General features: G+C 32.2%; 1 protein-coding gene across 1 annotated transcript in view; it reads right to left on the bottom strand.

The window, feature by feature from the left end:
• Positions 1-1,882: 1,882 nt before the first annotated feature.
• Pds5b (PDS5 cohesin associated factor B) overlaps positions 1,883-26,252 on the bottom strand; it is a 193,955-nt gene continuing 169,585 nt past the window's right edge. Inside the window, 12 exon segments of the mRNA XM_047552945.1 lie at positions 1,883-3,423; positions 4,882-5,020; positions 7,482-7,592; positions 7,683-8,122; positions 12,503-12,608; positions 14,634-14,779; positions 15,471-15,517; positions 15,520-15,532; positions 16,620-16,739; positions 17,077-17,209; positions 19,166-19,280; positions 21,557-21,761. Of these exon segments, the coding sequence (XP_047408901.1) occupies positions 3,388-3,423; positions 4,882-5,020; positions 7,482-7,592; positions 7,683-8,122; positions 12,503-12,608; positions 14,634-14,779; positions 15,471-15,517; positions 15,520-15,532; positions 16,620-16,739; positions 17,077-17,209; positions 19,166-19,280; positions 21,557-21,761 (1,611 nt within the window). The 3' untranslated portion in view covers positions 1,883-3,387.

Here is a 26,252-nt window from a genome sequence, read left to right as displayed (position 1 = left end):
TATTTTTTTGCTTATTCACCCACCCCCAACATAAGTGCCACAAAGGCAGGAAACTAGTCTGTGTAGATCACACTTTATCCTCAGTAAAAATGAGTAAACTTTTTGAGTGCCTGGTATATATTAGACACTTGAGAATATATTTGTTGAACAAATTAATAAAACTACCACTAGCAACTTTTTTCTTAGCACTGATTTTTGAAGTTCATATTATACATTAATTTTCTTCAGTTATGCAATTCTCTAACTTAAATAGTATTTAGTAAATTTCTGTTAGCCCAGGTTTTGCATGGGATGTTTAATCAAAGTTTGGAAAATGTTACTGGGAAATACATTTCCTCTTCATGAAACAAAGTCTCCAAAGCTAAAACACCACCAAAACATGCCTGTTTCTATTTAGTACTTAAATATTGACTCACATAAAAATACAATTATATGAGCTTTCATGTTTATTCAGCTACACAGAAAATCAAAAACTGTCTGAAAATTGGTTATTTAATTACCAGTTGCTCATTATAGTGACATTAATACTATCTGGTATAGAGATATACCTAAATTAAACAAATTCCAAAATTTCCAACATTCTTCTACATGGGCAAAAGGAAATCTTAAAAATCAAACTTACAAGTTGTAAGAAGATATAGAAAGCAATTTAACCTTTAATACCTGGAACAAGTTTTACAGCCACATTTGAAATTTACATATACAGTGAAGATCACTGAAAAAGCTTCCTGTTGCACTGCAGCAAGAAATTTTATTTTAATGTAGATTAAATGGAATTGCCACAGAGTGCAGCAAGATAACCTCACTGAGGATCTTAAGATTTTCATAATGGAACTTGTTACAGTGAGTTAAATAATCTCTAAATGTTATACAGTACATATTTTCAAAATGAACATTATTACTGCGAGTGTGCTAACAACTGTTAGCAATTAATGTTTTATACATACTTAATTTTATTGTTCTTAAAGTATGTGGCTCTCCAAATGTTAGTACATAAAATGTTATGTTCAAACATAATAAGATAAGCCCCTAAGATGGTAACTCAGGACATTGAAATTTTGATCATTATTGCACCTATTTTTCTATAGAAAAACGAAAAATTTACATCATGATCCTCCCCAAAAGTGAATAGACACATGGTAAAATTACAGACTTATTGGCATGGAACATAAAATCTACAATGAACATTTTTTTGTGTGTGTGAAATGATGTACATTAGTAATGGTGTATAGTGCAATGAAATCTGGATAACTGTGATCATTCGAATAAAAATCCTCCACAATAATTTTCTCATGTTTTTATAAAATGGTCTTGAAGATATATTTCCATAAATACTTCTGGTGAGATTTAGTCAATAACAAAAATACAAAGCTATTCCTTATTCATTATGTTATAGAATTAAAAACATGCCTTGTACTGCTGAAACAAATAGTGTGGTGGGAGAACTGAGCTAATGAAATATTAAAAAACCAATGTATTGTGATCCAACATTAGCTGCCTTCATATATAGCAGCCTCCTATAATCACTGGTGTCATTATTGTTGTAAATAAAGAAAAGTTAAACACTGACAAATTAAAAACATAATTCAAGACAACTTTCTAAAAATAAAAGGTTGTTTCAAAAACATGGAAATCTTTTAAAAGAAAAATAATCACATCAACTGCAATACACACTGGAAAATAGTAAAATGTCATTTTCCAAAATAGTAGCTTCTTTATTATATCCCCCCATCTATTATAACCAATCTTGGAAATACACCTTGAACATAATGGTGTCATATATGAAAATGCTCCATTAGTCAATGTGATAAATTTAATAAGTTAGAATATGATTTTTTTTTTCTTGGTGTTAACAATCATGAAAAACACAAAACACAGCACCTGAAATGATTTGGGTAAGTATTAAGCAGTAATCTATGTTTTGGTTCAACATACAGTCTACATAACTGTATAAAGAATACTGCCTTATTTGTTTCTATGTTTGTTTACAATGAACAAAGAAAGAAAAGAAAAAGAAAAAGATCTGCTCTAAATCCAAATAAATTTTCACTTCTCCCAATCTGGACAAAGCAGAATTTCATTCAGTACTGTAAGACTGTGTTACATATAGTAGCTGATATAGTTGGATATATCACTTCCACCCTGTCCCTACCCCCCAAAACAATTTTTTGGCTCCAAAATAAAGTACAGTAATAAGCTTTTGATGAAAAACTATGTTATGGGGTAATCTATCATACACTATGGCTAAATATGAATTTACAGAAAAAAGCACATCTCATTTTCAGCACTTTTTCATAAACATGCAAATCACTATAAAATACAAAAACACTTGGCTTTCAAGAACAGATTTATAAAGACACACTGCATCAATAAAATTTTTCTTTCTGATTAATTTTATACTGTTATGAAGAACTGGTATTTTCTAAATGTGTATATATCAGATTTTATATTATAGTGTAATAATTTGCATTTTCTGAACATAATGTTCAAAAGGAATTACTTATACACAACAACATTCTAGACTATGAAAAACTCATTCAAGTTACAGAATTTTATTGATACAGTAGATTAATAAAAACTGAAAAGGGATGATAAAATGGGATAAAGAATTCGGTACATTATTTTATAACACATTCTTTAAAATTAAAATATTTTAAATCTCTTTCTTCTTAAAATTTTCACTGCCATGAAAGGTCAGGAAATTCTGGGACCAATACTGAGGTGTAAAGTAATCAAACAACTTTAGGAGTATTTCACAATTTGCATTGGTGTCCTCCCATCAGAAGCTTCTTTCTGGTGTAATGGCAGACCATTTAGCACCTCTGAAGAAGAAGGGTGCCCAGGAGTAAACACTAGATAAGATACACAAGGGGAAGAGACTATTTAACACTCCAACAAATAGTGACATCAAGAAAATGACACCAATTGTTGAAAAAAATTTTTTCACAGTAAAACTGCAGAGGATACAAATACAAACACTGACAGATTACTGCTTAAGATCTATCCTAACAAACTCTTTTCAAATCAATAGATCCAGTAAACAGTTGGGTACTGTCAGTTTAAAGCCGCAGATAAAAGCTATACAAGCACTTTAGAAGTCAGAAACATTTAAAAGGAAAGAAAAAAGGATATTTACAAGTTTTTCTTTAGTTTATGTCTACATAGCCATCGCACATTACACTTTCACAAGACTCCATAGTCAATGTCATCACCATGTGTATGGCTAAAGCGTGTGACCACAAATGCATGAGGTCATAAGTCATAAAAGTAAGGTCCAACTGTCCACTTTTCAGCAGTCCCATTTTGTGCATCAAAGGCTTGGTTCAGCCTCAAGCTTGACAAAAAAAAAAATGATTTTTTCCAAAGTTTTCATAAAGAAAATTCTGTTCATCGCCTTTCCCTTTTAGAACTTCTCCGCCGTACCTTAAGAGAAAAGTCACCAGAGGCTTAATTAAAATGGGAACACATTTATTAGACATAACAGTAATTTTTTTTTTTAACGAATCTTCATTCTCACTTGTTTGTGAATCTGCTTTCTCTGCAACCTTTTAACTTTCTGCCTTGGCATCACATATTTAGGCCTCTATAATATCCAAACCCTTACATGCCCATAAATAGCCTTTTCCAGAACAGTAAAGGAAAAAATTATTTTACATTTCTATCTGATAAGCCTAGAAAGAAATGAACAGACATCAATGTTCACAGTAAGAAAAACAACTACACATGGATTTATCATCTTTCTACTTATGTTTCTGCAGTAAAAGTAAAAATTTGATAATTATGAACTTGTGCTTGCAACTGTCCTTCTGGAAAAGTAGTTACCGAGTTTGGTTCCTTAACAGCTATCAAAGACATATAAATAATCTGAGACTTAAATATATTACCATTTATAGGCAAACACTAATTAAAGCTTAAAACTAGTTCAAAGAGGTCAGTATAAACAATAGAAATATAAAAAGAACAGTGTTTTAATTAGTTTACTGTGTATTTTTTATGATGATTAGTGAAGACATTAATCACTATTCTTCAATCGTATTTTGATTCCCACCACACCCACCCCAAAAAAACCTTTAGGAGTTAAGTCAAACAAAGTTTGATTCAGCTTGACCTACCCATGTTCATAAATGAATCCTGGAGTAGATAGGACTACTGCTTACATGAAATAGGATAAAGTCAGCAAAGAACAACTCTGGGCATTGGTCACAGAACTCAAATTGCTCAAAGAAGGCTAGCTGAGCTGGTCTAAAGATTTACCATTCGTATATCAATACTTAGTTGTGTTAATTCTATGTTTTCCAAAGGGAAGTATCTTAGATATGTTAACTAGCAAAGGCATTCATTAATTGAAAAAATAATTTTTCCTTGGAAGCACTACATCCCTATTTTTGCAAAAGAAGTATCTATTACCAATTTTATGAATTTTCATTAAGCTTGTACTTCAATTTCAAAAGCTGAGTTTAGTTAAAGACATGTTTTATTAGTGTTACTAATTTCTAGTCTATTATGAAACTCAAACAGAAATGTCAGACTCATGAAATATAAATAGTATACTTCACAGATATCAATGTCCTAAAAGAAAGGTACAACTTACACATGCTTAAAGTGCTGATGTTAAACTATTACTTGTACTTCTCTACATTCCATTTAGAATTGACCTTCATGTGCTCACTATGCTATACTTATTATTCTCACTTAATTTCAGGCTTCCATAAAAGTTGTTTTTTTTTCCATTATCCAAGCTGATATTGACACTATAAACTAGCAAAGAATTACAACTGGAATTACAGGCAACACCAAGTGCCAAACAGATCTGACAAAATATTTACTGACTCTATTTTTATATTGCATACCACCACACATGACATTTTAATAAACACATACATTTACTGCAGAAACTTCCTCTTCCTCTGTTTCATCCTGTGGAATATCATCATTGACAGGAGAGCTACCCTGAAACACATCTACTTCTTCACTTGAATCATTTTCTTTAGTAGCTGCTTGCTTGGAGCGTCCTACACGGCTATAGTAAAAACATGTAAAATAAAATGAACATTCCAGTCTTTAAGTTGTATATTACTTCATTAGAAGAAATGCATCAAATAATTTGTGAATTCTTCTACCATTTTCATCCTCAAATACATCATGAGGTATGTATTATTTTTTATATTCTAAGCCTATTAATTTTAGAATCTTACATACAAAGATTTACCAAAGAACAAGAGTTAAGTGTGACTGACTATAACCATAAAGGGTTTCAAAACATAACCCCAAGTCTGACTCTCCTTTCACCTTCCATAACTCAGTAAAGACATCTAGGTCTACTGACAGCCCAAAGCAAAATTCTCTGAGCAGGAAACAGTACAACATTCCTGGTCCAGAATATTCCACTCACAGAAATCACAAACCCATTCACTTCTCCCTACTTTCACTGCTACTACCTAATTCAAACCATTTCCACCTCTTGCCTCTTCTCTTTGTAAAGTACTCTTTATAAAAAATTTATTCTTGTTAGCTATATATAACATCAGGATTCATTCTGACATAATTATAAAATCATGGAATATGGTTTGCTCTAATGCAGTCCCCAGTACTTCCCCTTTCCCTCCCCTCCCCTATTCCCTTCCTTCTACTCTAATGATCTGTCTGCCACTTACTTAGGTTTTTAAAAATTTAGTATTGAAAGAAAAGCTGATATCAATCCCCATTTAAACCTCTCCATAGACCTTAAGAGTAATTTTGTAAAACCTCCTAACTTAGCAGCAAACCCTGGCCTGCCTTTGGCTCTGAATCTGCCAAGATTTTTCCCACTTCAGAAACTTCAAACATGGTGTTCTTTCCACCTGGAATGTCCTTCTCCCTGTTCTCTTACTGTCTAACTCTTTATTATTTTCAAGTAATCAATTCACTGTTACTTTTCAAAGAAAAAACTCCCCTAATTCCTCAATCCTTCCATTACATTCGCTTTGAGAACCCTAAAATTCTCCTTCAGTGCACATATCACAAGCCCTAATTCTATATTTATGTGATTAGTAATGTGACTCTTTAATGACTGCATGCCCAGTAGATAAGTCCCATGAGAATAAGAACCATGTTTGCTAAGTACCACTATACAGGAGGTACATAGAAGATAATGGTAATCTTTTTCAATTCCATTGAACTCAGAAAACATACACACGTACACGTGCACGCACACGCACACGCACACACATACATACACACACACCAGACACATCATACCATATATTATTATTCTAGTTCTGAAAAAGTTTCCTAGAGAAAGGAAATAGCTGCCAAGATAGAACACAGAATATCTCTTTCAATACAGATTTTGTAAAATAAAACAAAATGTAGGTTTTGAACATGCATAAGAGAATTTGTATTATTTCAGAAGATAACACATTAAGCCCTTAATTGTATGATCCCCAGATATAAAGAAACCAAAGTTATAAGGTTGAAATATATTTAACCCCTGCTATTCCCTTGTTAAAAATTTCATTACAGGTATTCAATGTTCCCTAAGAATTCTTTATGTAGACACAGTGATTTTCCTTTGGTTGAATTCAAACACATCTGTGAAGCTGCCATAAAAATGCACTTACCTTTATCTTTAACCTGAGAGAGAAATTACATGGAGGAAGCAAGAAGTACTGGCTAGACACTCAGGCAAATTTTCCTTTTCCTGTGGAATACACAGGAACAGGAAAAACTCTAAGGTAACCAAGTAACCAAGATATGTTGGCAACTCTGAAAAGTGAAGCTACAGATATAATTACATACTAGATTCTCTCAGAAAAAGTGTGCAGAATTTCTGACTAAGAGAAGATAAGCTACTTATTTCCACTTATATAACCAAGGTGAAAATATTGCAAACTGTACGTATCACAGTATTGATGCTCTTGTCGTATTAATAATTTGTCATGTTAATAATACAGGTTTGTTACTATATTTCTCTTATAAATGTCCTTGTGTGAATATCTAAAACTATATGTAAATACAGACAAGTTAATTTGATTAGGAAACAGAAACATTAAAAACCTGAGATAAATGTGATCATTTCTATGGATTTAAGAAAGATGATATGTTACTTTCCTATGACAAGTTCAAAGAATTAAAAAAAAGTTTTTTACAAAGAAATAGCTGCTGAGAGGAAATATGAAGAAAAATTGTAGCTTGCAGTGATGAGGCAACCTAGTTAATGTGTAGTGATTACATAAAAATACCTGATCATCTCTTTAGATCCGTAAAGTCTATACAGGAAGTAATAAACTATTTGGTATTCATTTATAAACATCTGCCTAGACTATAAAAATATACAAATATTACCCAGAGTTTTAACTGGGATATCAATCACCTAGGTAAGTTTACAAAAATTTATCTTGCCTAGTGTAATGGGACTAAATATTTGGAATTTAAATATAGAAAATGAACTTTTGCAAAATAATTTGAAATTGGTTTGAAACTTAATATTATTTACAACTTACACATTTTTTTTAGGTTGTGATGGTGATGGCGTTTTTGATGGTCTTCCTCGTCCTTTCTGTGGTGTGGATTGTGTGGATTCAACTGCACTAGTTTCAGGAGATTCTGCTCTGCTTTGGGGAAGACCCAAATGTGGATAGCATCAAATTAAGGTTTATAATATGGTACGTAAATAGATGCAGTTTAGAGTTACACATATTTACCTCTGCTGTGCTCTCCTTGATACTCGGTGCTGCTTGCTTTTTGACTTCTGTTCTGTATTTCCACTTTGTCTATCTTCTTCTTCCTCTTCCTCTGCTGTGGGAGGTCCAGATTTTTTTTTGTTTCCTTTTTTAGAAGTTTTCATTGTTGGCTCTTCTTTTGGTGTACCTCCACCAAGAGGTTTTGGTGGCCGGCCTCTTTTCCCCTTTTTAGGCGGACTGTTCTGTTCATCCTCATTTTCTAATAGATCTTCTTTGAGCCTTTTCTCCTCAGGCCACTGCTGTTCATCTGATTCTGAAGCTGTATGGCCTCTTTTCCGGCCTCGCTGATTGCCTTTGGGTTTCTGTTCTTGTACCAACTTAGTCAGGTCATCCATACCTAACTTCTCCTCTGGATCTGTGACAGGGTTTTTTTTCCGGCTTCTAGGCTTCTCTAATTCAGACTGAGGGGAAAGAAGATCACAATTTTTAAACTTAAAGTCAATTTTTTAAAAATAAAATTGCTGGGGCGGGGGTATGGCTCTGCAGTAGAGTACTTTCCTGGCACATGCAAGGCCCTGAGTTCAATCCCCAACACCATAAAATAAACAATAAATAAGTAAATGAATAAATAAACTGTTAGTATAGAATGTATAAATACTAACCAGATATCAACTGGGATATCAATGAGGTAAGTTTACAAAAATTTATTTTACCTAGTGTAACAATAAAATTGTTAGCATAAAATAAAATTTTGAACAATGAAACAAAAAAGCCTGTTATCACTACCATATACCTAAATATATAGTGCTTAAATATGTCAAATATATGTCATATAGGTCAGAACTAAGTATTTACTAGTTTGTTTTGCCATGGCATCTTGCTATATTGCTTAAGCTGCTCTCAAATTCATGGGCTAAAGCAATCTTCCAACCTCAACTTTCCAAGGAGTTGGGACGAAAGGCATGTACCACCATGCCCAGAAACTTATTCATTTTTTAATTTAAAAAAATTCTCTAGGATAAGAGAATAAATTTTCATTCTCATTTTAAAGCTAGAAAGCCTCAAAAGCAAGCCTCACAAATCAGTATTTTATCAAATTATGTATTAGTGAAGAACTATTTTCATGAAAAAGAACATTTTAAATTCAGTGTGTGGTACTAAAGAAAATATATTAAAGAATCTACTTTGATAGTCAATTTTTAAAAGTTTAATTTCACTAGACAGGGCATAATAAAACAAAATATCAACTACGTTACATATCATGCTTACAACATCATAAAAGTACTATTTCTGTTTTCTAAATGTAGACTGATGTAAAAGTTAAACATATCAGATATTACAAATTCTGTGAATACTTCTGAGAGATAATATTTCTAAGTATAATTAATTAACAACAAAAATAAAAGCAGTGGCTTTCAATTTTAAAATAAAATCCTAGTCTACATTCAGAGAATTTGAAATGAAAATGCACATGGAGATTGAGAAAATTCTCCAGGGACCCAAGAACAAGAGTATATGTATGAACACTCACAATTACAATGCAAACTTAATTTCCAAAAAGCCTACCAATTTGTACTCTTAAAAATCAGAAAAAGGAAAGTAATAAAAACTATCAGATTAGCTGTAAATTTAAAAAATTTTTATTAGTCACTGCATTTCCTGTGAACTGCCCAATTATATCTTTGGCATATGCTCTCTGACTACTTTGTTTATTGGAGTCTTAATGTTTTAATCTATATTCTTTTACCCTTTTTGTGTATGTTTAAGTTTTAATTCATATTTGCTGTTGACTGGTATAATTCATATGTTGAAGCCCCAAACACCCCCCAATGTGATGAGACTAGGAAATAGGGTCTCTGGGAAATAATTTGGTCAAGAAAAAGTCATGAGGGTGGGGACTTTATGATGGAATTAGTAGTATCCTTGTAAGAAGAAACAACTCTCTCTCTCTTATATGGGTAAACAGTGAAAAGTGCAAGACAGGAAGAGAGCCCTTATCATGAACTAGATCTATAGGGAACTTGACCTTGGACTGCTCAGCCTCCACAACTGTGAGATATTAAATTTCTGTTGTGTAACAGAAAAAAAAAATGTTTCAAGTGTTTTGCCTTTAAGAAGAATGACACTGACTACTGATTTCAAACAGATACAACTTTTAGCTTTTTTAGTATCCTTCTGGTGTTCCTTTATGAAGAGTTTATGTTTGTTTAAAACTCAAGAATGAGTTTTAAATCTTAACTGTTTTCTTGACATTATCTGAGATTATTTTGTTATTTTTCTTTTTCAGTACATTAATTTATCATACTGTATTAATTTTTTTAAACATTACACTATTCTTGAGTTCCAGCAGAAGGAAAAGACCTAAGTGAATGGATGTAGTGTGTTAGTATGTACTTAGTTTCTGTGCATAAATTAAAAAATTATTGTTAGAGAGATTAGAATATAAATTAAAACCAAATTTAATATGTTATCTCCAATTTTAAATGCAACAGGTCTTTTTTATATCCAAAGATTTTAAAAGATTCTTTCAGACTTTGGAAAAGGTTAGTATATAAACAAGAAATCCAATGTCCACTTTCTTAAAAATACCACAAAATAATCTAATTTCCTAAAACACTACAAATCCTAATTTTCCATTTTTCATTGTATTGTTTTAAGAACACAGGGAATATAAAACTGAGGTAAGAAGTCAGAAATACAGAAATATATTATCTATAAAACTAAATATTCAAATATAAATGTATATAGACAACAATTTCTTTGCTGTGAAATTTCAATGTGAAGCTGGTAGTATGCAAATAGTACTATTTTACTATAATCTACTGGTATTTAAAATGAACTTGTGTCTCATAATGCTTATCTCATCTCTTCAAGGGTACTTCAATCAAAATTCATTTTATTAGTAAGTTTCTTATAGCATTTCTAAAAACTGGATCAACATTACACACCATCCATGTGTCACAAAAGATAGCAAAAGGTCTCCATTATAATAACAAATAAATTTCAAGAGTTCAGGAATTCAAAACTATTCCATGAAAAATAAAGCAGACTTTGTACTGTTCCAAAAGGCAATAAATGTGGAATTTATATGATATCACAACATTAAAAATCAATAAAAGCCATTTCCCAACTTTATTGGGGGGGGGTAGCATGTTGACATGGGTATGGTACAATATGGGAATGGCCTAGTTGACATTTCCAACAGGCAAAACATATCTTGAGTTCTCTACATAACACGTTTTCAAAGCTATAGACACCAACTCTTGAAAATGAAGAATTTTCTTCAGTAAGAGAATAAGAACCACAAGACAAAAATACCTTTTCCAATTCAAAGATTCTCTTCTATAAATCCAGATAGTAGGATTCCTTTCTGGCTATCAACTTTTAACTCTGCTTAGGTGAAATTTTTAAATAGCTAATGAATATCAAAATTTACAGTATAGACAGGCATTGTGGCGCATGCCTATAATTCCAGTGGCTCTGGAGGCTAAGGCAGGGGGATTGCAAATTCAAAGCCTGCTTCAGCAACTTAGTAGGGCCCTAAGCAACTCAGGAAGACCCTGTCTCAAAATAAAAATATAAAAAGGGTGGGGGACATGGCTCAGTGGTTAATCACCCATAGATTAAATCCCTGGTGCCAAAACAAAGCAAACGAACAAACAAAAAAATTATAGTACAAAGGGAGGGAGTAGGGGAAGGAAAGATAGTGGAATGAGATAGACATCATTACCTATGTACATTTATGATTACACGAATGGTGTGACTCTACATTGTGTACAACCAGAGAAATGAAAGTTGTGCCCCATTTGTGTGTGATAAATCAAAATGCGGTCTGTAAAAATAAATCAATTTTTTTAAAAAAACAATGAGGATTCAGTAAGAACTTTGAAATTATAATTTTTTCTTAAGTGGAGAGAGAAACAATCTGGCAAGATAAATTACTAAAGAAACCTGAAAATAATTTAAACTTTTTGGGCTATGTAATGTTGGGTCAATGGAAAACAAGAGGGACACTAATATTTCAAAGAAAGCAATAAAATAATTGTATTGATAACCTCCCACCTCTATCAAATAGATTCAAACACATTAACTTTATTGTTTATAACCATTAATAGAAAAGTATTACCAATATAATAACAATGAAAGATGAGCAACAATTAATTTGGGCAAGTTCACTTATTTTGTAAATCTAATTAGCTAAATACCCACAAATATTTCCTCACAGACAAGGAAACTAATTCAAACAGTCAAATCAATAACTCAAGAAATGTTTGGAGTTGTACTGAAAAGTCAAAATAAGTCCATTCATTAAGGTTACTGAGTTGTACTCATGTATTTTATATGTAAAGTAAAATATTATCAAATTTATTTTCAAATGACATTTATAAATTGGGTCTATCACAGAAGTCATTTCTATTGAAGTTTTAGGAGAACTTCCTGAACATTTCCAACCTTCACTAGAAGCTTATTTAGTAAATGGTTTAAGAAATAAAGTCGATGGAGAAGGCTTTAGGACCCTCATTCCATTTCCCTTTTCTAGGGCTAAATCTAAGCATACTGTGTTAAATAAGTAAATAAATAAAACAAAACCAAGCAGTTTTGAGTATGGAATAGGCATGGTTGATTCCAAGGACAAGAATTATTATGATGATTATCAGGATGACAAACACATAAATTCAATATAAAGAAATTGCATGGTTTAGAGGATAATTGTAAACTCAAATTTATAAGTAAAGCAATAAAATGAAAATCAAATGCCAAATTTGAGAGTAATAATAATTAGTTTCAGTGTAAAAACTGCAATGAATAAAATTATTATAAAATCAAACCAAATATCTCACCCTTACAAGATCAGAGTCGTCTCTCTTGTCACTTTTTTTCCCCGGCAAAGGTGAAGACATTGTGTAATCTTCATTTTCACTGTGATCCATTTCAGAACTATCAAGCCTTTTAATACAGACATTTATAATTATTATTACAATCAAATAACCTTAAAGTCTTTTCTCTTTCCTAGTATAGCTTTACAGTTTTATGAGGAAAAGTCTCATTCATTTTTGAAGATGAATATTTTGTTCTATCTTATTCAGCACTAAATCAATAAACAATAACACTCACATAATTAAATGAAAATTAAAAGAAAACTAAAAATCATAAATTCAGGTGTTTTTTTTTTTTTTCCCCCTCAGTCTTTCTAAACCTAAATTCTGTTTTTGGGTGGAAACATAAAGCAAATTAAAACTATTTTGTTGATAAATTAAGACTGGCGTACGCTGCAACCTGTCCTGTTCCTATTCCTTTATTCCCCTTCAATTTTTTTTCTCTGTAGCACTTCACCCTAACATACTTTAGTTATTATGTTTATTATTCACTGACAACTTTCCCCTGTTAGAATGTGAGAATGGCCCTTCTGTAAATTTTACTTTCCAATGCAGGCTAAGCACTTGAATCTGACTGGCTGAACAGGCATTCAATTCATACTTGTTAAATGAATTAGCAAGTATATGCTCTCATGAATTTATAAAGGTGCAGACTTCTATCTCATCCTTAGCTGCTTAAAACTGTTTACACATTATTGAACCGTAAATCTCAATCTTTTCCAGCTTCCCTGAGTTCTAAAGTCATATATACAATTGTCTACCCAATACTTCACTTGAATTTCTAATAGGAACCTGAACTTTAACATAAGCCACAACAGTTATTCAGATACTCCTCTTCCACACTCTATCCCTCAAAACACACATACAAACACAGAGCCTGTTACTCCTCAAGATTTCTACATCTCAGTAAATGGTACCACTATATATCCAGTTTTTCAATCAAAGAAACCCTGGATACTTCTTTCCCTAGCTGTTCACATCTAATAAATCAGTTAAAGCCATCTGGATTTAACATCAAAATAAATGAGAGATTTGTCCTTATCCTCCCTCTTCATTCCTTCCCTAGACTATTACTATTAGCTGACTCCTAACTGGTTTTTCTACCTCGACTTTAGTTCCTCTATAGTATATTCTCCCCAGATCATCAAGGCAATATTTTTAAAAAGCATAGACTAGATCTCTAAATTCCCTGACAACACCTTCCAATTGCACTTAAAATCAAATCCAAATTCCATGGAAATTCAAGAAAACTGGTTAAGACATTTACATCTCCTCCCTCTTTTACTGACTAGTTATGAACAATGAGAAAGACAGTGTAGTCTTTCCTAATTACATGGCAAGGATCAATAAACAGCAGAAGTTCAGCCCTGTAAAATTATCTGCGGCTAAAACAATGATGTCCTTGTGCTAAAACCAGCATAAGGTTAATTATTTTCTGCATTTGTTCTTTCTTTAAAAAAATGGATCATTTTAAAATTGTTTTTAAGCAGAAAGTTTATGTTATATATATATACACATACACACACACACATATACATAGTGAAAAAAAAAAAAATTCAAACTGTACCAAATAGTGTAAAATGACCTCCCTCCTATACTAAGTTATCATGAACACTATTAAGATTTGGTCTATTTTTCCAAAAATTTTCTATGTACATACAAATGGGACTATAAATCTTTTTTCTAAACAAAAATACCATAACATTGTTCTATACTCTGTCTTTTCACTCATTAATGTATTATGGAAACTCCTTCCACGCTAGTGCATATCTCATCATTTTTTATTAACTATTTGTTCTAAATATGAATGTACCATTAGTTAACAGTTTTATAAGATATAAGACACTGAAGTTAGAAATTGGTTATGTGTACTAATACAGAATACCCCAACAAGGTCATATACAAAAAGCTAAGATAAATAAGTATCTACTGAAAATGAGCAAGCAAATCAATATGAATTTGTGACTACCAATGTTAAAGAGAAAATGAAGCATTAATTTCCATTTGCTGACTTTTAATGTTTGAGTTATATTATTTTAGATCTCACAGCCTTGTTGGAATTGTTAAAAGTAAAGTGTGATACTTATGTACTTGCCTCCCTTTTATTCTTCCAGGAGAGCTTGGATTTGAGCTGCTGCTTGCATTGCTTACAGTTTCCATTCGTGATGATTTGGTCTGAGATTGTTTGCCTGCTGATGAAAGTGGCTTATTAACAGCTCCTAGAACATTGGTTGTTTTAGGCTGAAATGAGAAATACATGATTCTATTTGGTTAAAACTAAAAGAAACTTACATGTCAAGAACAAAAAATAATATTATTAATTTACATGTAAATCATGATTTATTTACATGTAAATAATGAAAAATGTGCCTATCCTTTAGCAAAACCAGGATTATAAACTGAATTTCACTTGAGCAAATTAAAAACTATATAGACAGCATAAAGGTTGAGTATCTTAAGTTATCTGGAGGAAAAGGCTTACACTGAAAATGAGGACAAATAAAATATATGGTCAATAATGGAAATAGATAATTAGATTCTCACTGCTGAAGAATACAAGATGATGCCTTAAGATTTTTATCTCAAATGTAGGATGAAGAAGTCTAAGGATTCAGGGGTCTCCTGATCTTATTTCTTTTTGTGGTGCTGAGGATTGAACTCAGGGCCTTGTGCATGCAAGGCAAGCACTCTACCAATTGAGCTATATCCCCAGTCTGTCTCCTGAGTTTTATTATAGCTATATTATAAGTTTGTATATCTCAGTTTGCATTTATATGATAGACACAATTATTTATTACTAGTAATGAAAGACAGTTGACTATATTTCCTACCATTTGAAAATTTTTAAAGAAGGAAAAAATAATATATTTAGGCCATTAATTATACTAAAATAAACCTCCACATAAAATTAAAAGTGATTCTTGAAACATACTTTTCCAGGAGTGAAAAACGATTTCATTTCTGGAGGCAGGTAATTTTGGTGTTACTGAAATTCTACAAGCAAGAGAAAAAAAGTAATCAGTGACTATTGAAATACTATATTTATGAGGTGATTAAAAGCCAACAGAGGACAGAATAGTTTTTCTGCTTTAAAGGATGTATTTGTCTAAACTAATCAGTTGAAACACAAAATTTCAGTCAAACAAAAACTAACCTTGAATCAATTACAATTATTAACAAAACATATTTGAGCCCCAATATGTTAAGACTGCATTAGTAAATCCACACTCCTCTAATTACACTCTTCAAACAGACCACATATACTCCTGTTATCTTGCTCACATCAAAGTGAATTCCTAAAAGCACACAGCCCTTTAGCTATTTGGTAAACCGACAAGGCTATTTCAAATCTCCAAATATTGGTGAGATCTTAACTGGCACACTGCTTTAAAACCAAAAAGGAAGACAGTGGTGGTTTCCAGGCTGTTACTCCATATACTTAGGTAAATTATGAATCTGTAATAGGAAATGTGGAAAACACCTTCTGCATCTCTTACAACACTTCAGTTTTTTGGAGAGTGGTTTGGAAATGCTCTTATAGTATTCCCAGAGTCTTGGGCCTGTTCCAGGATCTGTTCTGTGAATGTATCTTCATACCAATTATAAGCCCCAATCAAGGGTTCGTACCTTCACACTTTTTTTTTTTTTTGCTTCTTTTGGTGCATTATTGTTATACATAATTGTTGACTTCATTTTGACATAATCATGCATGCATGGAGTTTAATTTACAGTTCAATTTATATTCCAGTCCCCAGTGCTCCTCCCTACACACAGTATCTTTATCTACATTCTTTTTCCCATTTGGATTAGTGGCCATTAACTCATAAATCCTTGTGCTTTGAACACATTTTTGCCTGTGCTCTTAGCATGGTTTCAAACTCTGAGGACGAACTCTAGATCATCCTAACTCAACTCTAAATCTTTGTATCTTCTAGTTTGGCCCACACTTTGGTCTTGAATCATATTTTTAAAACTAATGGCAATCTTTCTATAGAATTAATAGTGTGTCAACTCTTGATAAGGATACTTTCTGATCTTCTAACAACCTAGTGCTGAAATAAATTTTATTTTAAGTAACTACCTTATCAGGTTGGGTGAAAAAACGAGCTGGTAGTACTGGGTCTTTAGGAGATTCCAAACTGTATGTGGTGCTCTTTGACATGATGATATTCATGGCAACATCACACACAGTGTATAGCTTCTGCAATCATATTTAAAAAAAAAAAAAAAAAAAAGTAGGTACTTAAGTTGGCATCCTAAATGTTGTAAATAAGAAGTAATTCTATAACATTTAACCAGTCTAAAGAATAAACTAATAAAAGCAATTGTCAACATAAGCACCTTGGCTTACATTATTGTTTTTTATTATTTATTACCAACAGAATTACTACTAATCCTATATTAGTAAATCTAATTGCCTCCAATAAAAAAACTATTACATAAATCTATAAATTAGTAATTCACCAGTTTTATACCCCACAACCAAATGTGTAAGTCAACATGGAATCATAATTATTTACAAAAGAATTATTGCATACTTCATTCATTTTTGCATCATCTGGTCCTTGGGCATCTTTTGTTTGTTTAATATTTTCAACCATTTTTCTGATAAATGCATGACTGTTATTTTCATTTTTAGCCATTAATATTTCCAGAACAAACCAAAGACATCTAAAAAAAAAAAAAAAAAAGGAAATACAGAACAAAAATATCTTTGTTAAATACAGATACAATAATTCTAAACATAACGAAGCTAGATTAAAGTCCCAGGAGGGGAAAAAATTAAAAGGAAATAGCACATGCACATATTACAGCAGGTTAGCAATGCATATGTGAGACCCATTCCCCTTCTTAGTCTCACTAGATTCCCCAAGGAAGAAGGTTAAAAAAAGAAAGAGAGTGGAAAGAATGGTGTGATTTTAATCCATGATATGACACCAAGGGAAAAATGCCTAAAAGAATAACTGGGCCCAGGATCAAGTGAGGCCTCAGATACTCAAAGACTGACTCAAATCCTGATGGAGATTACAACCACCTTATAAAAAGGTCAGGATTCTTCATTAATAAGTTAGAAAGGAAAAATTACGGCTGACAACTATACCTACTGTCTTTACTTAGTTTAGGGAAAAATTAAAAGAAAGTTTCAGTAGCCCAGTTTTAATTACACAAAATTCTATTCAATAAAAAAAAAGTGCTTCTCTCTGTATTATATAGACAGAAAGAGACACAGTTATAGTTGATGTACAAAAGAAACATGAAGCAAGGTATTTTAAAAGGGAAAAAAAACTTTAGGATCTCAGGCACAGGAGAAGTTCTTCCAGACTGGCTCTCTGGTAGAATGGAAATTACTCATGGTAATACTGGGCAATTTAGAAAGATAGTCAAGCTGGGCATGGAGGCTCACGCCTATAATTCCAGCAGCTTGGGAGACTGAGGCAGAAGGATCACAAACTCAAAGCCAGTCTCAGCAACTTAACCAGACTCTGTCTCAAAATTAAAAAAAAAAAAAAAAAAAAAAAAAAAACAGGGTGGGAGGGTGGTTGGAGATGTGGCTCAGTGGTTAAGTACCCCTGGGTTCAATTGCCAATACTGGGGGAGGAGTGCAGGGGGAGGCACAAATCATTAATGCCAGGGAATAAACCAAAGTTCTCTGATAAAGAATGGTTATTTGAAGTTTATATTAGTCATCATCCCACCAACACAGAATGCATTTATGGAGAATTATTTGCTTATTTTTTAGAAATAGAAGTTGTGGCAAAGAAACTAGGTAATAGCTTTTTCCTTTGCCATAAGAAGTTACCAGTAATTTTAATTTTACTCTCCTGAGATTTCTCAGATATTTAACTGCAAAAAAATTTCTATGAATTAGAAAACCAACAGTTATTTTCCTTCGCTAGGATATAAAAGGTATAATAAATTAATTGATTCGAAATCAAAAAGGTCATCTTTTAGTATAATGAAAAGAAGACCAAGGGTTCAAGTTTATTTAAAGAACTACGCTGGTCTTAAAACTTTTCTAAATACTACAGTATCCCCATATTTTACACTCAGGCATATGGAGTGTCTGCAGTCTCTCAATAATAATGCGTGAAAGAATTACAAATGTCATAAACTCTAATTTTAAAAATCACCAATGAAATCATAAGTGGGACTAGTTTTCTGGTTATGAATTTGGCTCATTATGAAATTAGACCATTATCTCCTTCCTATGGAGAAAGACAGTTACTGAAAAGAAAAATATGCTTACTATGTGAGTAAAGGAAATTATCAGTTCAACTCATATGAAAACTACAGAGGTTTAGAAGGAAACAGGAAAAGATAAGAACTGGAATAGAACTTTTAATGGATTTACTTCGACAGAAAAGAAATGTCAGACCAGTAGAGAAAAAGAACCAAAGTATTTTAATTATGCTAAATTAAGTTTTGGAAAGTTACCTAAGAAATGTAATGTGAAAAGATGATATGAAAATAGAAAGACAAATAAAAGAACAAATAAGAGAGAAGAACCCTAGACTCCTAAGAAATGAAACACATCGATAAACTAATTATAATTGAGATCCCATTATCAGTAGTAAGGGGGGAAAAAAACAATCAGAAAATATGAAAATGGGATGGAAAAAGTCTTACTCTTTAACATCTTTAAGTTGTTCAATATCCTGTACTTTGACATAATCTGGGTCATGTGCCAAAAGGTGAATTGTATATGGAACAACATACTCTGGTAGAAGAGACAATAATTTTTCTGAAAAAGAAAAAACAAAATAAAAGAAGAAGAAAAGAAAAAGAAAAACAAACAAAACAAAAACATCCAGGTTAGAAAAATCAAATCTTACACACACTCTCTCTTTCATACTATATTTCCTGAATCCCACTATTATCACAATATGGCTAGAAGAAAAACATACTGAAATACCATGCATTGAGGAACATGATAAATTAAACAGTTTATTCACTCATCTATCATATCTAATATTGAAATGCCTACTAAACACACCATGTGCTCGGGGCTACAAAGACAAATATTTCAGTTTTCAAATGCATATGAAAAAAGTGACCCATACTAACGATATTCAAGATTGAGAGACATCAAATCCATTTTTCCTGATATTGTGAGTAGCCCTATGTTTAATATTCTAAGTTGCTAAGAAAATTAAAAACTTCTAGTAAATCTTTCAGTCAGTGTGGCACAAAAATAGGAATAGTTGATTCTATTTGTAAGAGAAGAAGAGACATAAAGGAATGAAAATAAGGAATGGAGTTTTTAGGATGTTTTAAATATAAAAAAATTCTTTTCAGTTTAAATTCAAATAGTTTTTATATGTTTACTGAGAGTGACAAATTCTGTTACAGAGGTCAGAAAGGTAATCCCAAGGGTATACAAAACAAGTGGGATTCATATTCAAAACAATCCCATTTAAATTTCTTATACACAAAAACTTATATCAGATGTTCAACTTGGAGTACAGTATCTTATGTGTCAATGAAGTACCAGATTTTCTTTATTTCTGTTGCTGCACTTAGAATAGTTTCTGTATAACGCCATTCATTTTAAGAGCAAGCATAGAAGAAAAGTAACAAAGTTCAAAATTCAGAGACCTTCAAATTAAATTCTATCAAATATTTATTCAGTGCCCTATTAGAATCTAAAAGTATTAAGATGAACAAGACTGGGTAAAGATTTCACACTAAAGAATAAACAGAGACAGAAGCTATCTTCAATGTAAAAGTGCTCCAAAATAAATAGCTAGTATTGGCTGATAACTTCTTCAGGCTAATCATTATTCTAGGTGCTTTACATATATAAATGTTTAATCCTCACAACCACAACAAGAAGTAAGCATAATTACACCAATGTTACAAATAAGCAAACTAAGGCATGGGTTAAGTAACTTGCTCAAAAACAATCAGTAAATTGCAGAAGTTAGATGTGACTGCATAGCCCTCACTTTTTCCAACGTGAAGAAGAAAAAAAAGGAAGGAGGGTCACAGTGATGCAATAACACCAAAACTATTTTTAAAGAATTCAAAAGGTGCAAACCAGGCTTCCTCATTTTATTTGTTTATTTTTCTAGAAGGGAGAGATAATTCTCAGATAAGAGCTGACAACAGAGAAAAAAGATGGTTCCACAAATTTCAAGTAATTGAGGTTATAGCAGGAAGCAGAGTTCATAGTAAGAAACAACAGAGAAAACTTGAAACTCACACTGAGAGCAAACTATTAAAAAGCCATGAAAAAGTGTTTCAACTCTACCTCATAAGCAATAAAGAATCCACATGGATTTCAAGCAAGGAAGTAATATGATCAGAAATGCATTTTAGAATAATAATTTTGGTATCAATGTGGCACAACAGTGGGTAAAATTGGGGGACAGAGGCAGGGAAACATTTAAACAGGGAAACAGTTAGGAGTGTGTACAATGATCCAAGGGAAATGTAACAGGCTAGGAAAATAAGGATAGATGTTCAAGACATCTGGAGGAAGAATTAACAGGATTTGGAGACTGATGAGTGAGGGAAAAAAAGGTACAAAGAATGCCTCCGATTTCTGACTTGGATAAATGGGCAGATTTTAATGTTATTTGTTAAACAAGTCCTAGAAGTCAAGAGGCATATCACCTAACCTTGAGGGGGTAAAGTGAGCAGATGAAAAGCAGGAACATAAGCACCTGTTATTGTCAATGTCAGCTATACATCAGAACAAACAACAAAGATCAAAGACTTGTACTTTTTTTCAACTAAAAGTAGACCTTAGACAATCTACATAAATGTACAAATTTCATCGTTATTTCCCTTGGCCATTTAGTCATTTACATAGAGATACAGGTTCAAATTAAATATCCATGCATTTATAGTTTTTAAATGACCTTTATGTTAAATGAAAAGTAGTTATAGAAAAATGCTAACTTCTTACATAATAAGTGCCAATTTGAATACAGTAAATAATATTAATATTTTATAGTCTATTAAAGTGAAATTGGCAGGTTGGAAAGTATATTTTTTATTTCCCTGTGTGCTTACCACTAACAGCTGCATGTTGCTTCAGATACTCTCGTCTTACATTTATATTTTTTACTAGACACTGTCTAGCATGAGCTCTTCTCTCTTTTACAGGATCTTTAGCACAAAGTGCACAGATTGCCATATACTCAAGTGGAAGCCGTAATCGGGAAAGGCCTTTGTGAAGTTTCTGAGCAAACACTTGTCTTACTTGATAGCATTCATCCTGTGAAGATATAATTGTTTCAGGTATTATCCACATGGCAGGAAGGAATAACAATTTAGATATACAATGTGCTATATCCATAGAGAAAAGGGCACACAGAAGCAAGTTTATCTACAACCGCTGCTTGACTATTGACAAGGACAGATGTTGTAACTCATGATAATTTCAAGGTTGGAATATTTACCTAATAACTATTCATTTACATGTTAGAAAATATTAATGCATTTCTAAAACTAGTAAATATAAACCCATTCACTTAAGATATTTTTTAAAATAAACATGGGGCTAGGAGAGAGAGTTTAGTGGGAGAGCTCTTGCCCAGCATGTACAAGATCCTGGATTCAATCTCCAGCACTAAATTCTCTCTCTCACACACACACACACACACACACACACACACACACAATCACATATATCTTTCTCAGTTAGTAGCAAGGCAAAACTCTACCCAATTTATACATTTTAGTTCTATCATTTGAAAACCTATCAGATCTAAGAGAACTTTTGTTCTTCATAACTAGATAACATTATGTCACTGATTCATAGGAGGTTTAAATTAATTCTGTGAGTTAGAAAACCAGAGTTATTAGTGTCCATTTTCATCTAAGATCTTTACTCTCTTAACGTTCTTGGTCCTATTGAAACATTTCGGTATACAAAAATACTACAATGTTGATACCCAAGAGAAAAGCCATTATCATGTGTATGCTGGTCATCATGATCAGTGTGGTATAATTTTTTAAAATAAACTATCATGCCCTTCAAAAAAAAAAAAAAAGAAAGAAAACCTATCAGATTAAAATGCATACCTCTGAAAGCAAGAGATCCTAATCAATTTCTGAAGCACCAAGTTACTTTTATTTGTATAAATAAATAAACCTGTTAGCCTTATGCCTGCTTATTTCACACAACTCCCTTTTCTTAAACTATCCCCCTTGATTCTCCTAGGTAAAACAGCATGTAACCTGTATCCTATACCCACCAAAGCTCTGTTATAGCACTCTACACATGTCCAGTAGAACATTTAGCATATAACCTTACTGGTTTATAAGTTTGTGTTTTTTATCATTGCTAGTTTCTGAAAGACAAAACTATGTTTTCATTCATCTTTGTGTCTCTAATCCTAGCACAATAACTGGCACACAGATGGAATTTTTCTCAACTACAGAGAAAAGCTCAAACTTTTACATAACATACAAAGAACTTCATGATCATTAATACCTCATGCTCCATGAAACAAGGTGTGGTGTACTTCATATTACGACAACTTTAGGTACTGTACTTCTTGTATCTAGAATGGTATTTGTTTCTTAAAAACCTTGATAATAATATCTTGCTCTGACCTTAAATCCTTACTTTGCATATCTTCTTTCATTTAATTTAAACTTCATTATCAACTTTCTACCTTTAATAAAGTAGTCTAGCTTTCACAGAAATTTCATCTATCTACCTTTATACTCAATAAAATAGTTAACTCACTCCTTCCTCAATATTAATGCCATAGGGGAGGGGAGTCTTCATTTTTATTATGATCTAATTTAAAATTATATAAATAAAAGTCAACATATCACAAATATATTTATAAAGGTATAGACCATTTTTTAAAAAATGAATTTGTATTCAAACATCCCTCCCTACTTATGTATTTTCCCAACCAAGATGGTGTTTTTGTAACTAATCATTCAGAATTCAACAATACAATGCAAATTCATCAAAGTCAATCTTTAAGCCATTGTAGTAGGTTTTCATAGTCATTAAAGTGAGGCTGAAGAACTAAAAGGAAATAAGCAAGACAACTAGCACAAACAACAACTGAAGAAGACAAACTGACAAGAGTGATACACAATTCTTCAAGAGAATCATCTGAATCAAGAATAAAAAGCAGTGCTACTGAAAACTGAGGGAGTCTTCCAATGTTTTTCTGCAAACTTGATTATCCTTTTGACTGTACTATAAAGTATGTGTGGGATAAAGAATAGGGTAATACAATTTTATCGAGAAAAAAATGTACTCTCAGAAAATGTAGACACCTGACACTTTCATAGCTATGACTATTAAGAATAATTGACTTTAAATATAAGAAAATAAGATGGTGTCTAACACTACTAAGTTTTTCCCCCAAAACGAAGTTACAATCAAATGTTATATTCATTACTATAAAAGAAATTCTAGTCTGCATCTTCAGTTAATACACTTTCAGAGGACTTTTCTAAATACAAATGATCCCAGAACTATTTTTAATACATAGGAAGTAGTTCAATTACTTTATGTAGTAAATTATATTATCAACACATTTCTAGTTTATATTCCCTCTAACAGACTGTTAGTTTTTTGAGGGCAGTAGCCATGACTTTACTTGTCTTTGTATTTCCAGAATGTAGAACACATACCAGTAGAGAGTACAATTTTCATGAACACAACCAAATTCTAAAATACTTAACATAATATTTAAATTATGCTAAAATTCAAATTATTGATCTCTATGTCTTTCAGACTTATTGTCTACTCAAATATATGACAAGGGTATACCAGCTACAAAACTACCTATAACAAAAAAAAAAAATACCTATAACAAACTTCAACTCAGGAGTAAGCCACATGTACATAAATAGCTAAAGCATAAAGCAAATTTTCATGTGTATTAAAGAACTACAGATAAAACCTACAAGGATTCAAATGGAGAGACTACTCCCAGCTTAAAAGAATCAGAACAAGTTTTATACAGAAGGTTGTATCTGAGCCTTAATATGCAGAAAGGATTGGATAAGGATTATGGAAATGGGAGGATAAGAAGAAAACTAGATATAGCAAGTGTGAAGCACATAAAAGAAAAATTGTCTGGTTTCACTGAATCAAATGATGGTAAAGGGTATGTATTAAACAATGGTATTGTACCCAACAACATTTTAAAGTGCATATTTGGATCCTAACAATAGAGACTCTCAAATGCTAGGTCATAATATACGTGCAACTTTTCTTTTACGAGTGGGAAAATATCCTGATCAGAATTGTGATTAGGGAAATTCAACCACAGAGAAATTTTCACAACAGTCTTAGTGAGAGTTGATGATTACAGCAATTAGAATAGTTAAGATATGAATAAAAAAATATAGATCTATCATAGGGAAGAATTATTTGGACTTTGGCAATAAGAAGAACAAGCAAGAGTCAAATCGTGCTTTTAGATCTAAAAAATGGTATTCGGATTTATTTAATGCTTACTGAGAAACCTAAGGAAAGAAAAGATTTGGGAACTATTATGAATTTAAAATTATTCATTCACAGGAAAGAAAAGTTTGAAATTTCCATTTAGTATTTGATGTAGGACCAGGGACTTGAAAAAACAAACAAATGTTACAGTACAGTAATAACTTACTTAGATAATGAGATGGCCAAAGAATGTGCAAGTGGTGAAGTTGATCATGGATAGATCCTCAAAGAACACACAAATTTAAAGGAAAAGAAGGAGTCAGAAAATGTAGTCAAGAGACAGAAATTTAAAAATCAAGAGAATGTCAAGAATAATGGTGCAATACATTGTATCAACTGATACAGAAAGGACAATGATAAATAAGATCACTGAATTTGAAGACTTCAATAGGGCACTTATAGAAAACAATAAAGGCAAATGCCAAGATACGGACAGTGAAGAGTGAGAGGGAAGATACAGAAGAGAGGGAAGAGAGTCAAAGATACAGATTACTGTTTTAGGAGATATGGAGGTTTTAAAAAAAAAAAGAGAGATTGCATACATTGCAGGTGGGACTAAAAATTGGTGCAACTACTCTGGAAAGCAGTATGGAGATTCCTCAGAAAACTTGGAATGGAACCATCATTTGACCCAGTTATCCCATGGCTTGGCATATATCCAGAAGACTCAAAATCAGCAAATCACATCAGTGTTTACAGCAGCTCAATTCACAATAGCTATGCTATGAAACCAACCTAGATGCCCTTCAACAAATGAATGGATGAAGAAAATGTGGTACATATAAACAATGGAATATTACTGAGCCATCAAGAATGAAACTGTGGCATTTGTTGGTAAATGGATGGAACTGGAGACCAACATGTTAAGTGAAATAAGCCCATCCCAAAAATCCAAAGGCTAGATGTTTTCTCTGATATGCAGATGCTGATTCACAATAAGGTGTTGCAGGGTTGGAGGTTCACCAGATTGGAGAGGAGAGCGGGGAGAAAGGGAGATGGGAGTGGGAAACATAGTATAATGAATCAGATATAACTTTCCTATGTTCATATATGAATACATGACCAGTATAACTCTATATCATGCACAACCAAAAGGGAAAGTTATACTCCATGTATGTATGCTATGTCAAAATATATCCTACTGTCATGAACAACTAAAAAGAACAAATTTTTTTTTAAAAAAAGAAGAGAGGCATATGATTTAAAGGAATTGCAGAACTAGAAAAAATTTTGTTTATAAGGGAATAGCAATATGAATTGTGAGAAGATGCTAATAACTAA

The sequence above is a fragment of the Sciurus carolinensis genome, chromosome 5 (genome assembly GCF_902686445.1).
Source record: "Sciurus carolinensis chromosome 5, mSciCar1.2, whole genome shotgun sequence".
In the NCBI taxonomy this organism is placed as follows: domain Eukaryota; kingdom Metazoa; phylum Chordata; class Mammalia; order Rodentia; family Sciuridae; genus Sciurus; species Sciurus carolinensis.
Note: the sequence above shows the minus strand (reverse complement) of the source record. Positions and strands in the feature narration are given on the sequence as shown.